This window comes from Lasiosphaeria miniovina, assembly GCF_030549165.1.
Source record: "Lasiosphaeria miniovina strain SMH2392-1A chromosome Unknown B0T26scaffold_6, whole genome shotgun sequence".
Classification (NCBI taxonomy): domain Eukaryota; kingdom Fungi; phylum Ascomycota; class Sordariomycetes; order Sordariales; family Lasiosphaeriaceae; genus Lasiosphaeria; species Lasiosphaeria miniovina.
Genome location: NW_026848225.1, coordinates 3,428,398 through 3,440,612, shown reverse-complemented (window position 1 = coordinate 3,440,612; position 12,215 = coordinate 3,428,398). Strand labels below are relative to the sequence as shown.

At 57.4% G+C, this 12,215-nt stretch overlaps 5 protein-coding genes across 5 annotated transcripts; 3 read left to right on the top strand and 2 right to left on the bottom strand.

Annotated features, from left to right (window-relative positions):
• Window positions 1-69: 69 nt before the first annotated feature.
• Window positions 70-1,431, bottom strand: B0T26DRAFT_430222 (mitochondrial import inner membrane translocase subunit tim-17). Its single transcript, XM_060434963.1, has 6 exons — window positions 1,269-1,431; window positions 911-1,206; window positions 665-787; window positions 514-592; window positions 300-451; window positions 70-242 (listed from the first exon to the last, which is right to left on the bottom strand). The coding sequence occupies exons 2-6, from the start codon at window positions 977-979 to the stop codon at window positions 207-209; spliced, it is 459 nt and encodes a 152-aa protein (XP_060293304.1). The 5' UTR covers window positions 980-1,206; window positions 1,269-1,431; the 3' UTR covers window positions 70-206.
• Window positions 1,432-2,624: 1,193 nt separating this feature from the next.
• B0T26DRAFT_653031 (uncharacterized protein) lies at window positions 2,625-6,070 on the top strand (the record flags this gene model as incomplete). Its single annotated transcript, XM_060438418.1, has 3 exons — window positions 2,625-2,781; window positions 3,343-4,373; window positions 4,430-6,070. The coding sequence occupies 3 exons, from the start codon at window positions 2,625-2,627 to the stop codon at window positions 6,068-6,070; spliced, it is 2,829 nt and encodes a 942-aa protein (XP_060293303.1).
• A 766-nt stretch (window positions 6,071-6,836) lies between these two features.
• B0T26DRAFT_653924 (Alpha/beta hydrolase fold-1) lies at window positions 6,837-7,625 on the top strand (the record flags this gene model as incomplete). The annotated part of the gene is made up of 1 exon (XM_060438503.1): window positions 6,837-7,625. One exon carries the CDS (start codon window positions 6,837-6,839, stop codon window positions 7,623-7,625), a length of 789 nt encoding a protein of 262 aa, XP_060293302.1.
• A 1,697-nt stretch (window positions 7,626-9,322) lies between these two features.
• On the top strand, window positions 9,323-10,441 carry B0T26DRAFT_743248 (uncharacterized protein; the record flags this gene model as incomplete). Its single annotated transcript, XM_060444228.1, has 3 exons — window positions 9,323-9,497; window positions 9,577-9,790; window positions 9,862-10,441. The coding sequence occupies 3 exons, from the start codon at window positions 9,323-9,325 to the stop codon at window positions 10,439-10,441; spliced, it is 969 nt and encodes a 322-aa protein (XP_060293301.1).
• Window positions 10,442-10,743: 302 nt separating this feature from the next.
• Window positions 10,744-11,894, bottom strand: B0T26DRAFT_430094 (uncharacterized protein). Its single transcript, XM_060434962.1, has one exon. It carries the CDS (start codon window positions 11,715-11,717, stop codon window positions 11,109-11,111), a length of 609 nt encoding a protein of 202 aa, XP_060293300.1. The 5' UTR covers window positions 11,718-11,894; the 3' UTR covers window positions 10,744-11,108.
• Window positions 11,895-12,215: the final 321 nt, after the last annotated feature.

Below are 12,215 nucleotides of genomic sequence, written 5' to 3'. Positions count from 1 at the left end.
GGATAGATGTCCTCGCTGTTGTGGGCATCCACGCTCGGTCCCCTGTTTGGCAACGTAACCAATCAATGTCTATGTTACATGGAACGCCGCCAACCCGAAATGCTGACCGTCATGAATGCGTAGGAAAAAAATACACGCCCTAACTCTGGTGACGAGCTCCGGGTGAAGAGTTGAGAAGAGTTGAAATCGTCTGGCCGCTACCTATTTTATGCAAGAACTTGTTCGTTCGAGGGTACGGGAGCCTGGAGAGACAAAATTAGTCTGACAGCTTTCGATTGACTCGAGCACGAATCACTTACCTCCAGCTTTGTGGCTCCAGCAAACATCTTCTGGAATCCAATGCCGACACCCTCAATCACGCCGAGCAACACAGCACAGCCTATCGCTCCGTTCCGTGCCGCCTTGTATCCGCCTCGGATCGCGAGCGCCCCACCTGTGAAGAACCCGGCGACTGCGATTTTGTGTTAGTCTCCATACACGCGGGGTGCCGGAGGGGAGCTCGGGATAACCAACTTATAGAGTTCATGGGGTCCTCCTTCTTCCTGACGCCCTTGACCGCGCAGTCAAATGTGCTGAATAGACCACCCCACACCTAAAATTGCGGCCAACATGTCAGCTTCAGTGATCGGTTGATACGAGGTGGTTTTGCATCGGAGTATCGTACACCGAAGTTGCCGCCGAGGACCGGAGCGCGCATCTTGATCGCCGTGATAGCTCCTATCCGCCGCTCTCCGTACGGGCTATTCCTGTAACCCTTGATTCCGTGCCATATTGTGCCTCCGATTGCCTGGCGAAGACGTGTCAGCTGTTTGCCGCAGGGCGACGAGAGAGTGTAACAGGTAGGATGCCCCCCGCCAGGCTGGACGCATCGGGAGGACATGATCGAATGCTGGCATCATGGAGTACCTACACCCATGCAGAAAGCGCCGCCGAAATCGTTGAGAATCACCCATGGGCAGGGGTCGCGCGTGTGGTCCATTTTGGATGCGGGTTATATATGATGTCGATACGGCGCGGTCTCGGGGAAAGGCGAAGCGCAGCTTCTTCCTCTTGCTGGGCGACTCGGTCGTGCTCGACTGATGGGAAAGGAGTGAAGAGAACAAAGAGTCCGGCTTTGATGGGAGACGTGTGGGCGGGATCGGGGCGCGGTCGCGACTCGTCGATAGGGGGGTGTGGGCTCGTTATCGGGTGTTGAGTTGACGATTTCTGCTCCAATGATCTCAGAACCAAAAAAAATATTGCCAGCTAGCAGGGATTGGGGCACGGACCAGTGACGCCTCAGGTTTTGCGCAGCTTGGGTGGATCCACTGCCTCGCGGATAGGACCCGCCTTCCCCGGAACTCGGACATGGCTTTAATCCGGTGAAGTTTGTGAATCGCAGTCTTGGCGAACCTGCTGGGCACCATCAGCACTCAGGATGGTCCAACAAGCTCTCTATCTTACGAAGCAACTTCAACCGCAAGCAATTCCCGAGTCCTGACAGCTTGATGGACCTATCATGTAGAAACCATCGTGAGGTCATCCCGACAGCCATTTCTATTTCACATAGCGTGCGCTCTCGTACATATCCATCGGGCGGGGTTCCTGTCGTTGCATGTATCGTAACGTGTAAGTAAGGTACACACGACGCAGAATACGGAGAGGCTCTCCCCGCAAACCATCTGCACCTTAGACTTAGCGCGCCTGCTTTAGCAGCGCTTTACTCACTCGGCCCCGTATGCCGTCTTCCATTCGGGCGCTACCGTGTCAGGTAGGCCAACTTCCGCGCTAGAAACGTCGAACTTGGATCGGCTCAGCATCAGCTTCGCTCAGCTGTTACGGCGAGGAAACGAACGTCGAACAGGTGGGCAAAGGACGGGAGCTTCTGTCACATTCCAACACTCTGCTTTCCGGCACCGCAGCCTGCATGGAATTACCGAATTTTCAACAAGAGCACGACTGAGCTTGCTGCCCGATGTCGCTCGACCTGATTTCGAGACTGTTGGCGTTGCGGCCCGGGAACTCAGTAGCGGCTGTGTGCCTGAAGTCGGTGTGCTCGCGCCCACCTGCCCCACCACGCGACATGCCGCAGCTCCTTCGTGGAATACGCCCTAGCCCCAGTTGTGTGGTTATCGACATCTGCGTCCTAAATGTCTCCCTTCGTGGCGTTTGCGTCGCTGGCCGGTTCGGCCCTCCCGCCAATCGTCTGTCTATAATAATGAGGCGATTTCCCTCCCCGGCACTGGCGATTGTGTCACCTGCTGATCCAACTCTCTGTGCCGTAACCCCCCTGTCCCACACGTCGTGTCTCCCATCATCGCATCGAATTTTCTGGGGAGCGGTGAGATGCCTCGCACATTCTTCTTTCGACCCGTGTGCGCCGGGTTATGAGACACGCACACGCTACTTGGTACTATGGTGTACTCAACCCTTGATATCGCGTCATTAGATGGGTAGGTAAGATACCGCACGCCATGGAAGAAGTCGGGACGCTCGGAGAGACGCCTCTACAAATTGGCGACATTTCCCGTTCGTCCTCACGATCTATTCCGCCACACTTTGTCTGGCGACTACACGGTGGACGACGCAGCAGCACCACCAGCCTGACGGAGACTCCCGAGGCCACAGGCCGAACAGTAGGCGACATGGCTGTGGATGTGCCTGTCCTACGTGACTCGTTCGACCCATGGGGCTCGCACGAGAAGGAGGATGACGATAATGGCCGCTGCAAAGCGTGCGCCAGGATGTCCAGGGCCAGGGCTGCGGCACACCTCCCTATGCACCATGATCTACCATCACACGGTGAGTGCCTCGATTTGTCAACATCCAACCTGTTCAGGCGCGCTGCTGCCGCCGCCATCTTGCCATGTTTCGTGCCGAGTGGCCGGCACTTGGCTGCAACCCCCCACGCTGTCCGTTTCCCTGGAAGAGCCCCCAATCGAGCACGTTGTTAGCCACTATTGTCCCGTTTAAGCTACTTTGTGCCACCGTGGGGTGGTGCTCTGCGAGTGTCGTCCTGCTCTCCCAATTGTAGTGGAGCGGACCCGAGTACCAACGCTTCGGTGGCAGCTGCCCTCCCTGGAGCGCAGCGGCCCGGTCGCCCACAGATGCGGACGGGGCGTGAACATTGAAGGGAAGCCCCTGCACGCGACAATGTGGCGGGGAGACAATGTGGCGGGGAGTTTTAACGTGGGGCTAGTGTACCGAAAGGGCTCCCTGACAGAGCGCCCAAAATGGCGTCAGCACCATCACCTCACCGTGCAAGCCTCCAATTTCTCGAACGCGCTACTCCTCTCCTCCCATCCTGAAATTTGCATGGTGTCAATTGGTCTCGAGTCGGGCCTCTCACTAACTCCTGCTCAGTTCCCGCATTGGACGTTCTCAACACAAGCACAATGCCCCCTGCCCTTCAGTCTCGCGACCTAGACGACGGCTGCGCCGATGCTGCTCCCGAATTGCTCCAAGAGCTCAAACACGATGGTTCCATCCTCGCGCTCGCAGTGTCGGACGAGCACATATTCGCCGGTACAAGCAAGGGCGAGATCGTGGTCTGGTCTCTAGGTACCTACCAACTCGTCCAAACAATACAGGCGCACAAGCGGAGTGTCCTCTGCCTTCTCCTTAGCAGCGACAACAAATATCTCTTCTCGACCGCCTGCGAGCCCATCATCAACGTGTGGTGCCCCAAGACCTTCAATCGCATCTTCGAAATCTACAGCACCTACGACGTGGGCGATGTCTTCAGCGTTGCTTACTCGGCGCAGCACGAGACACTGTACTTGGGGACACAGACGCAGGACATACAATGGGTCAGCCTCAATGACGCCAGTCGGAAGGTGTCGCACGATTCGGCGGATCACCCGGACAAACGGCAGCACCGTTTTTTCGACTCGCGCGCCGTCGGGGGGACGTCGACTCCCCGGCGCATGGAGGAGCACTATGCCCTTATCCCCCGAGCGCAGACGGTGCTGGAAATCGACCCGGGCGCCATTCGACAATATGCGCACTACGGCTGGGTCTTTTGCATGACCATTGCGAAAAGCCCTACCGTGCTTGTCGACCCCGACGAGGAGGTCTTGGTTTCGGGTGGTGGGGACGGTACGACCAAGCTCTGGAGGCTGCACGACGACGGTCCGGAGGGAGATGACGGCGAAAAGGTCAAGGGGGACATTGAAGAGCTCATGGTGCTAGGCGAAGATGATAGCGAGTCTGTCATGTCTCTGGTGATTGACGGGTCGTTTCTGTACGCTGGAAAGCTTCGGGGCATCATTGAACTGTGGGATCTCGACACCAAGCAGAAATTGAGGGTGATCAAGGCGCACGACGGGAACGTCAACACGCTGAGGATGAGGTTCGGCCTGCTTTGGAGTGCTGGAACTGGCGGGTCGGCATCGGTAATGACCAAATCCCGCCCCTTCAAACTCTTTTCGCAACCACTAACCCGTCACAGAAACACAGCACAGTCCATTACGGGAGGGACGCGAACGGTGGTTCGCAAAATGTCAACCAGAAGTACCAGTGCCTGAACAGATGGAAGGCACACGACGCCAAGATTCTTTCCTCAGCCGTTGCAGTCCACCAAAACGACCAACTCTTCATTACTGGGGCCAACGACAACGAAGTTAGGGTCTGGCGCGTCAATGGCATGCCAACGCAGGCTGATGACGGATCTGACATACCAGAGGACATGATGATAACGTCTCTTCGGGAGTTTGTGTCGTTCAAGACAGTGTCGGCCCGCCCCGAGTTTACAGAAGACTGCCGAAAGGGAGCCACGTTCCTAGGCTCGCTGTTTAAACGCCTAGGCGCTCAGGTGGAGATGCTCAGCACCGACGGACTTCACAATCCCGTGGTGTACGCCAAGTTTAGTGGCAAACTCGAGCCTGTAGAAAAGAGGAAGCGCGTTCTCTTTTATGGCCACTACGATGTGGTCCCTGCTGATCTCAAGGGTGGCAACTGGCAGACAGACCCGTTCAAACTTGTGGGGCAGAACGGCTACCTATATGGCCGCGGCGTCAGCGACAACAAGGGCCCCATCATTGCCGCCCTGTACGCAGTGAGCGATTTGTTACAGGCCAAAGCTCTCGACTCTGACATCATCTTCCTGATCGAAGGCGAGGAAGAATCAGGGTCACGAGGATTCCAGGACACGATCCACAAGCACAAGAATCTCGTTGGACACATCGACTATGTTCTGCTGGCCAACAGCTACTGGCTAGATGACGAGGTTCCTTGCCTGACGTACGGGCTTCGCGGCGTTCTGCATGCCACCGTCTGTATCGACTCGAAGCACCCTGACCTGCACTCGGGGGTTGACGGGAGTAGTATGCTTTCGGAACCACTGAGCGAGCTCACGTTGCTGCTCAGCAAAGTGAAAGACCGCAAAAACCACGTCAATCTTCCGGGCTTCTACGACGGGATTCTGCCTGTCACGCAAGAGGAAGAGCTGCGGTATGACGATATTGCCAGCATCCTAATGAGACGAAACCCCGCGAACGGTCCAGTGGACGTGCTAAAACGGAGTTTGATGGCACGGTGGCGCGAACCCAACCTGACCATTCACCGATATAACGTATCGGGACCTGATGGCAGCCTCATCAGTAGCCACGCCACTGCCAATGTGAGCATCAGGCTCGTGCCGGGCCAGGAGGTCGAAGAGGTCATCAAATCGCTCAAAGACTTTTTGCGGACCGAGTTTGCCACCTTCGAGAGTGACAACAACCTCACAGTGCGGATCGATAACAAGGCAGAGCCGTGGCTCGGGGTTCCCGGCAACTACATCTTCCGGACACTGGAGGAAGCCGTGATGCGGGCGTGGGGGCCCGCGGCGGGCGACGAGTCGGGAGCGGTGGCACTGCCCAAGAACGCGACTAGCGATGAGACGGCGTCCAAGAGCCGTAAGCCCCTGTACATTCGCGAGGGTGGGTCTATTCCCCCAATTCGGTTCCTGGAGAAGGAGTTCAATGCCCCCGCTGCCCACCTGCCCTGCGGTCAGGCCAGCGACTCCGCGCATCTGCACAACGAGCGCCTGAGAGTGGAGAATTTGCTCAAGAGCAGGGAGATTTTCAGCACCGTCTTCCGAAAGCTGTAATGGGGTTGTGAGTGCAGTAAAATGAGGCGGGCTGTTTGTGCTGGGGCCAGATTCATTCCCAGGGGTTTTGAGTTAGCGAGAAGCTTTTTGCTATTCCGCGTTGGCTGTCGTCATGGACAAAAATAGACCAGTTAGTTTGTGAATATTGCAATACCCTTGTTGGGAATTTTGGTACAACGTCCGCCTCACGCAGCAGCTTTTAGCTGCTAACGTTAATAGAAAGGGTTTGGGTTAGAACTACGGATAATGTCGGGATAGAGATCTCTTCACTTTCATGTTTCTCAAGATACTTGAACACAACCTGTCGATGTGGCACAGTCCAACGATTCGTGAGACTTCTAGGCAAGTTAATTAAATGGTGAACATTGCACACTGCCCAACCGTTCTAGAACACTCAATGTCACGATAGTTACGTGCGCAACAATTCCGACAAACAGATGCGGGCGAGGAAAGTACCGGAACAGGCCGGTGCGGGATATTATCGCCGTCGTGCGACTCCGACGAACCAGCGTCATTCATTTACAGACTCGGTACTTGCGGGCCTCGTGTTCGGTGCTTGGTATCCACCACCGGTACCACTTTCTCAGGGTCAGGGGGGCCAAGAACAAACATAATTATAAAACCTGCCTCCAGCCGTGGATACCCACCTCCTCTTGAGCTCTGCTGGAGAACCTCGGATTCCCCGCTATTATTTAGTTCCAAGAAACCGATACCTTCCTTCTCCTCGCCTTTGTCCCCATTCGCAATTGTCCCTCACAGCAGCACCATGTCTGACACCAAGCCGACTCTCGTGCTCGTGCCGGGCGCGTGGTACCACATCGACACGTACCACAAGCTGGTCGCGGTGCTCGAGGCCCAGGGGTTCCGGTGCGTGCCCGTGGCGCTGCCGTCGTCGACGACGCACGACCCAGCCACGACGTTCCTCGACGACCTGCAGGTCGTGCGCCGCGCCATCGTCGCCGAGACAGACCAGGGCCGCGACGTCGTCGTCGTCGTGCACAGCTACGGCGGGCTGCCCGGCCACAGCGCCAGCAAGGGCCTGACGCTGCCACACCGCGGCAGCGACAGCACCACCGACACACACGGCCACGTGCTCGGCTTCGTCGGCCTCGCCACGGGCTTCACCGTGACGGGCAAGACGCTGCTCGACGGCATGGGCGGGGCGCCGCCGCCGCTGTGGCGCATAGACGAGGAGACTGGCTTCGCCGTCGTGCAGGGCGACGCCCGCAACGCCTTCTACCACGACCTGCCGGAAGCTGAGGGCGCGCAGTGGGTCGCGCGCCTCGGCTGCCAGACCCTGCGCTCGCTGCGCGAGGGCGGTGAGCACACCTATTCGGCCTGGCTCGACGTGCCGTCGTGGTATGTCGTGGCCACTGAAGATAGGGCTGCGCCGGCGTTTGTGCAGCGAATGTTTGTGCAGCAGGCGGTTGATGCGGGCGGTGAGGTTACGGTTAGGGAGTTGCCGACTAGCCACTCGCCTATGCTGAGCATGCCGGTCGAGACGGCGCAGATCATTGCCGAGGCCGTTGCGGAGTTTGTGGCGAGGAAGGGGTGATTTGGTTTGTCGTGGGGTGGTGTTAACTGTCTCGAGGAGCGGCTTCAAGTTGGATGGATCTCTCTGTTGGTTTCTTAATGGTGCTTTATTCGACGACGGTGTTGACGTATTGTTATGAGAAATGAAAAAAACTCCGCTCTTGGGTTTGTGATGGGCTATGGTTGTCCGCGGGCTATTCCTAGTCACTAGAGGTCCAGTAAGAGACCGAGTCAAAGACATTTCCACTCTTTCGATGCTCGAAAGTAAGAGGTCACCGTACAAAGGCAAAGGAATTGTGCCATGGTGAAAGGGAGACCGGGAGTGGTGTGGAACTCGTCCAAGAGCCGATTGGCGGTTCTCCGAATGCCGCAGATTATGCACCCCATCAGACTCGGCTGGTGTTGTTTCGAGGACAATGCAGCAGTCCGGGCTTCAGCTGACACCATGACCCCCGCCGCCAATCGAAGCAAGGCCTGGCGCGTGCGGGAGATGAGCACTTCATGAAGAGCGCCTTCCCGAAATGGCCCGGTCCTTGAACTTGTTGAATGTTCATTAGCGTGGTATTCAGATGCTCTAAGAATGAAGAGTAAATACACCGGCTAGGGGAAACCTTGAATATAGGGTATCATTAGGAGAGAGAAAGGCCTCTAGGATTCTATAAGACGCGTTCTTTCAAGCTATTACCTCCCTCGGCCAAAAACCTCTGGCGAGCCCCAAGCTACTAAGGCCTTCAAACCCTGGAAAGTCTCCCGCTAATAAACATTCAGGGCTCGGACTAAACTCTGGCGGCCTGGCTTTGATATCCCCATGAGTTCCCGGCGGACGAGAGAAGTGATTGGGTCGCAAGAATGCGAGCTTTGGTGAGGAGATATGTAAGTCCGGGCGAAGCCTCGGAAGCCGCCGACAAATGGACTGCATTCCGCGCAGAAAAGAAAAGCAGCAATTCTCCTCGCTGCCCTGTTCACGACGATATTTAACTGGCCGCATTGGCTGATTTGAGATTGGGATGCACAGGACCGGAAGAGCGGCTGCCGCGCCTCTCCCGCCCGGGTAACTGAGCTCCCGAGTCTAGGGGCTGACGTCGACGACAAAGAGCAACATTCCAGGCTGCTTGCTATTCAGACGACTCCAATTCGTCGCGTTGGCGTCCTGCATTACTAGCGTCTCGCTTCGTCGGTTCGGACAATTTTACTTGGCAGGTCCGCAGCGCAGACAGCTGTCTAACAAAGGGCTGATGAATGAAAACAAAATCGTTAGCTGCCATCAGCGCAAATCTGCCCACATTGGGCCAAGCTCAACACACACCCGAGGAAAATTGGTGACGAGTTGGAAGATAATGCGTCCACATTTCCGTCTCATGACATCTGGGCCAAATATTGCCGCCGTGCTCTAGCCTCCTGTGCGAGTACTAGCCGACCCCCTTTCTCGGAACAGCTAGATCAAGCCTAGGTACACAGGTAGCTAAGAACGGAACCACGGCTATCCGGTGGTCGACCTCAGATGAGCCTTGTAGAGCAATCGGCAGTCGGCTGGTTTGTCCCAGTCCGTTTTGCAGGGGTAGTACAGTATATGGCGCAAGCTCATAAAGCAGCTCTTAAGCTGTGAGTTGAGCGAACAACGCTGAGACAGTGCCTGCGTCCCATTTCCCCTTTCCCTTTTCCCCTTTCCTTTACCAATCGCACTATCCAACAGGCTCCTGTAACGTTTAGCCAGCCACGATGCTCTTCACTAGGTTCGCCGCTGTGCTCGCGGCCGCGGGCATGGTCCACGCCCAACGCCCGTCAAACGTGTCAATATGTGACTACTACACGACGGCTCTGCTGCAGAACAACACGGCCGAGAACCAGTACAAGCTGCTGACGTTGCTCGTTAACACGGCCGTCATCGGCAACTGTAAGCAAAAACATGACGTCCTTGTGCTGCCGCTCTCTCTGGGGACGGGCGCTGACATGTTTTTGACACGCGCAAACAGACACGACCCCGAATGTCGGCGTTGCCGTCCCGGGCATCCTTACTCCGGGTACCTTCAACGGTACCGCCGTGAAGCTGGCACCCTACTTCACCGGCGCGCTGGCGTCGACGAATTCCGGAGGCACATCCGGCCAGTCGGTCAACTTCCTCGACGGCGGCGGCGCCGCTCCGCTCCAAAAGAACATGCCCGCCGAGGACAACACGTCCAACCAATAGTGCGTCTCTCCAACGCCATCACCGCTTCCTTCTGCACTCGCCCCGAACTGACCAAGGCGACCTACCGCAGCTTCCTGCTCACGCACCTGTACTCCTTCTTCGGCGCGCTGCTCAAGTGCAGCGGCTACAGCCAGCCGAGCTTCCCGAGCTACGCCGGCAGCGCGTCCATGTACGACGTGCACAAGTTCATGGCGCTCGACGCGGCCGAGGTCGGCTACTTCATCGCCCAGGTCGCGCTGGCGGGCGCGTCGTTCGGCGTCGCCGAGAGCGACCTGATGGCCGTCGGCGCCGCGCTGAGCGGACTGTTCGCGCAGCGCTGCTCCCCGCCCACCGAGGTCGTGCCCCCCCAGGGCTCCGCCTTGCAGGCCATCTGCATCCAGTCTGACTGTCCGCTGGCAGATGGTGCCATGTGCGGGTTGTATGACACTGTTGTTGAGCCGGCGAATGCTACTGCTACTGCTGGTGGTACGACTTCGTCGTCGGCGACTGCGACCACGACGGGCGGGGTGACTGGGACTGGGACTGGGACTGGGACTGGGGGTAGCAGTACCGGAACGGCGGCAGCGACCCCTACGAGCACTGCGGGCGCTGCTTCGGTCGGATGGAGTTTGATGGCTATTGCAGGCGGGTTTGTGGCGTTGATGATCTGAGGTTAAGGAGTGTATTGATTCGAATACGAATAAGAACAAAATAAGACTTGCGGTATAACCACCCCTGTTCAGTCCAGATTAGACGGTTATTAATGTGGTCTACATTGAGTTTCAGGTACTTCAGATAATAGTCGTCGTTGTCCGAGCCGCACAAGGGACGACATAGCTGGGGGCGTATGGCTGGGAGCGTAAGGCTAGGAGCGTAAGATAGCGATGAAGACATTTGCTGCCGTCTCCCTTTTCCACGTTCAAGAACAAAGTAACATACCCGAGCTAGCTATTATGCCACAATACTTGTATTCCCGTGCAAGTGGCCGTTACCAAAATGTAGAACAAGTGGACCTCTTGCTGGACCTGGTGCTTACCTAGGCATATAGTACGGCAAAGTCATGTCGTCATGGGCAAAACTCGGGGAAGCCATGCCGTACCAATTTCGGGGTACATAGGTACCTAGATGTAGGCTAACTGTTTTTCATACCTGAAGGAATATCTCGGGGGTTATGATTATGTACTATTGATGTTGATAACAGCACACGAATAACGCAACGTGCTCCGCCAGTCTTCCTCTAGTCTAGCATGCCTTCAACAGCCGAGAATATCCGAGCCAGGCACGATACATGAGTCTTCCTCCTCTCCTGATTCCCCGCAATTAGCGCGGCGGTGCCGGTCAGTTGCCGCTCGGGGGCAGGCCCGAGTTGGTGCCGAGGTCCTCCTTGAGCTCGACGCCGGCGACGGTCAGGGGCTTGCAGTCCTGCAGGACGAACATCATGCGGGCCCACTCGGTGGTGCTCCTGTTGACCCACTGGTGCTGGGTGGCGCGCTGGATGGCGACGTCGCCGCGCTTGAGCGGGTGGACCTCGCCGCTGTCGAGCACCATGTCGATGTGGCCCTCGAGCACGATGCCATAATCAAGACTCTGCGTGCGGTGCATGCCGCACGCGTACCCCGGCGCGAAGTCAACGCACCGCAGCACCGTGCCGCGCGGGTTGACCAGCCCCAGCTGGCCCTCGCCTTCGATCGCCACCAGCCGCTCGTGCGCCGCCACGTCGGCGTCGTTGTTGAGGTCCGCGGGGAACTCGGACGTCGTGTACGCCACGCTGAACGCCAGCCGGTCCTCGTCGTACGGCTTCCACTCAAAGTCGCCGTGGTTGCGCACAATCGCCTTGCCCGCGCTGTCGTGCCCCGTCACGTACCGGTGCAGCTGCGGCAGGTTCGACAGCTTGCCGCTAGGCGCTGGCGCTGACGCCGACGCCGACGCTGCGGACGAGTCGCCCATTTCCAGTGCCGACTGCCGACGAGGAACGGGGAATAAAGGAGGCCGATGTGGTTGCTAAGGCGAAGCAGTGAGATGTTGGCACCGCTAAGTGTGTGTGCCCTGCAGTCAAAAGTTGGAGAAGTCGGCTGGGTATTGCAGGATGCAGCCCACAGAAATAGGGACGGGCCAGGAGGGTGCCTTTTATGCTCGGGCGTTGCCGCTTCGGGGAGTGAGGAACCGAGCTGCACGAGTGTGTTCCGGGTACCCCACTGCAGGTCCGTCCGATTCCCAACAAGTCCGGTAGGTAGTGTCTCAGGTTGGGGCTATATTAGCTGACGGGTAGGAAGCCCACCACATTGCACGAGCACAGACAACGTCAAGACAAGCTCACGCTACCTGGCGGCCCGGCGGTGTGGTACAGCCCAGCGTGCCCACTGCTGCGTGTATCCATGATTGTGCAGTACTCCGTACACAACAGGGAGGCACGTGGTTGGCCACTCATGCCGATCAGCCATGTCT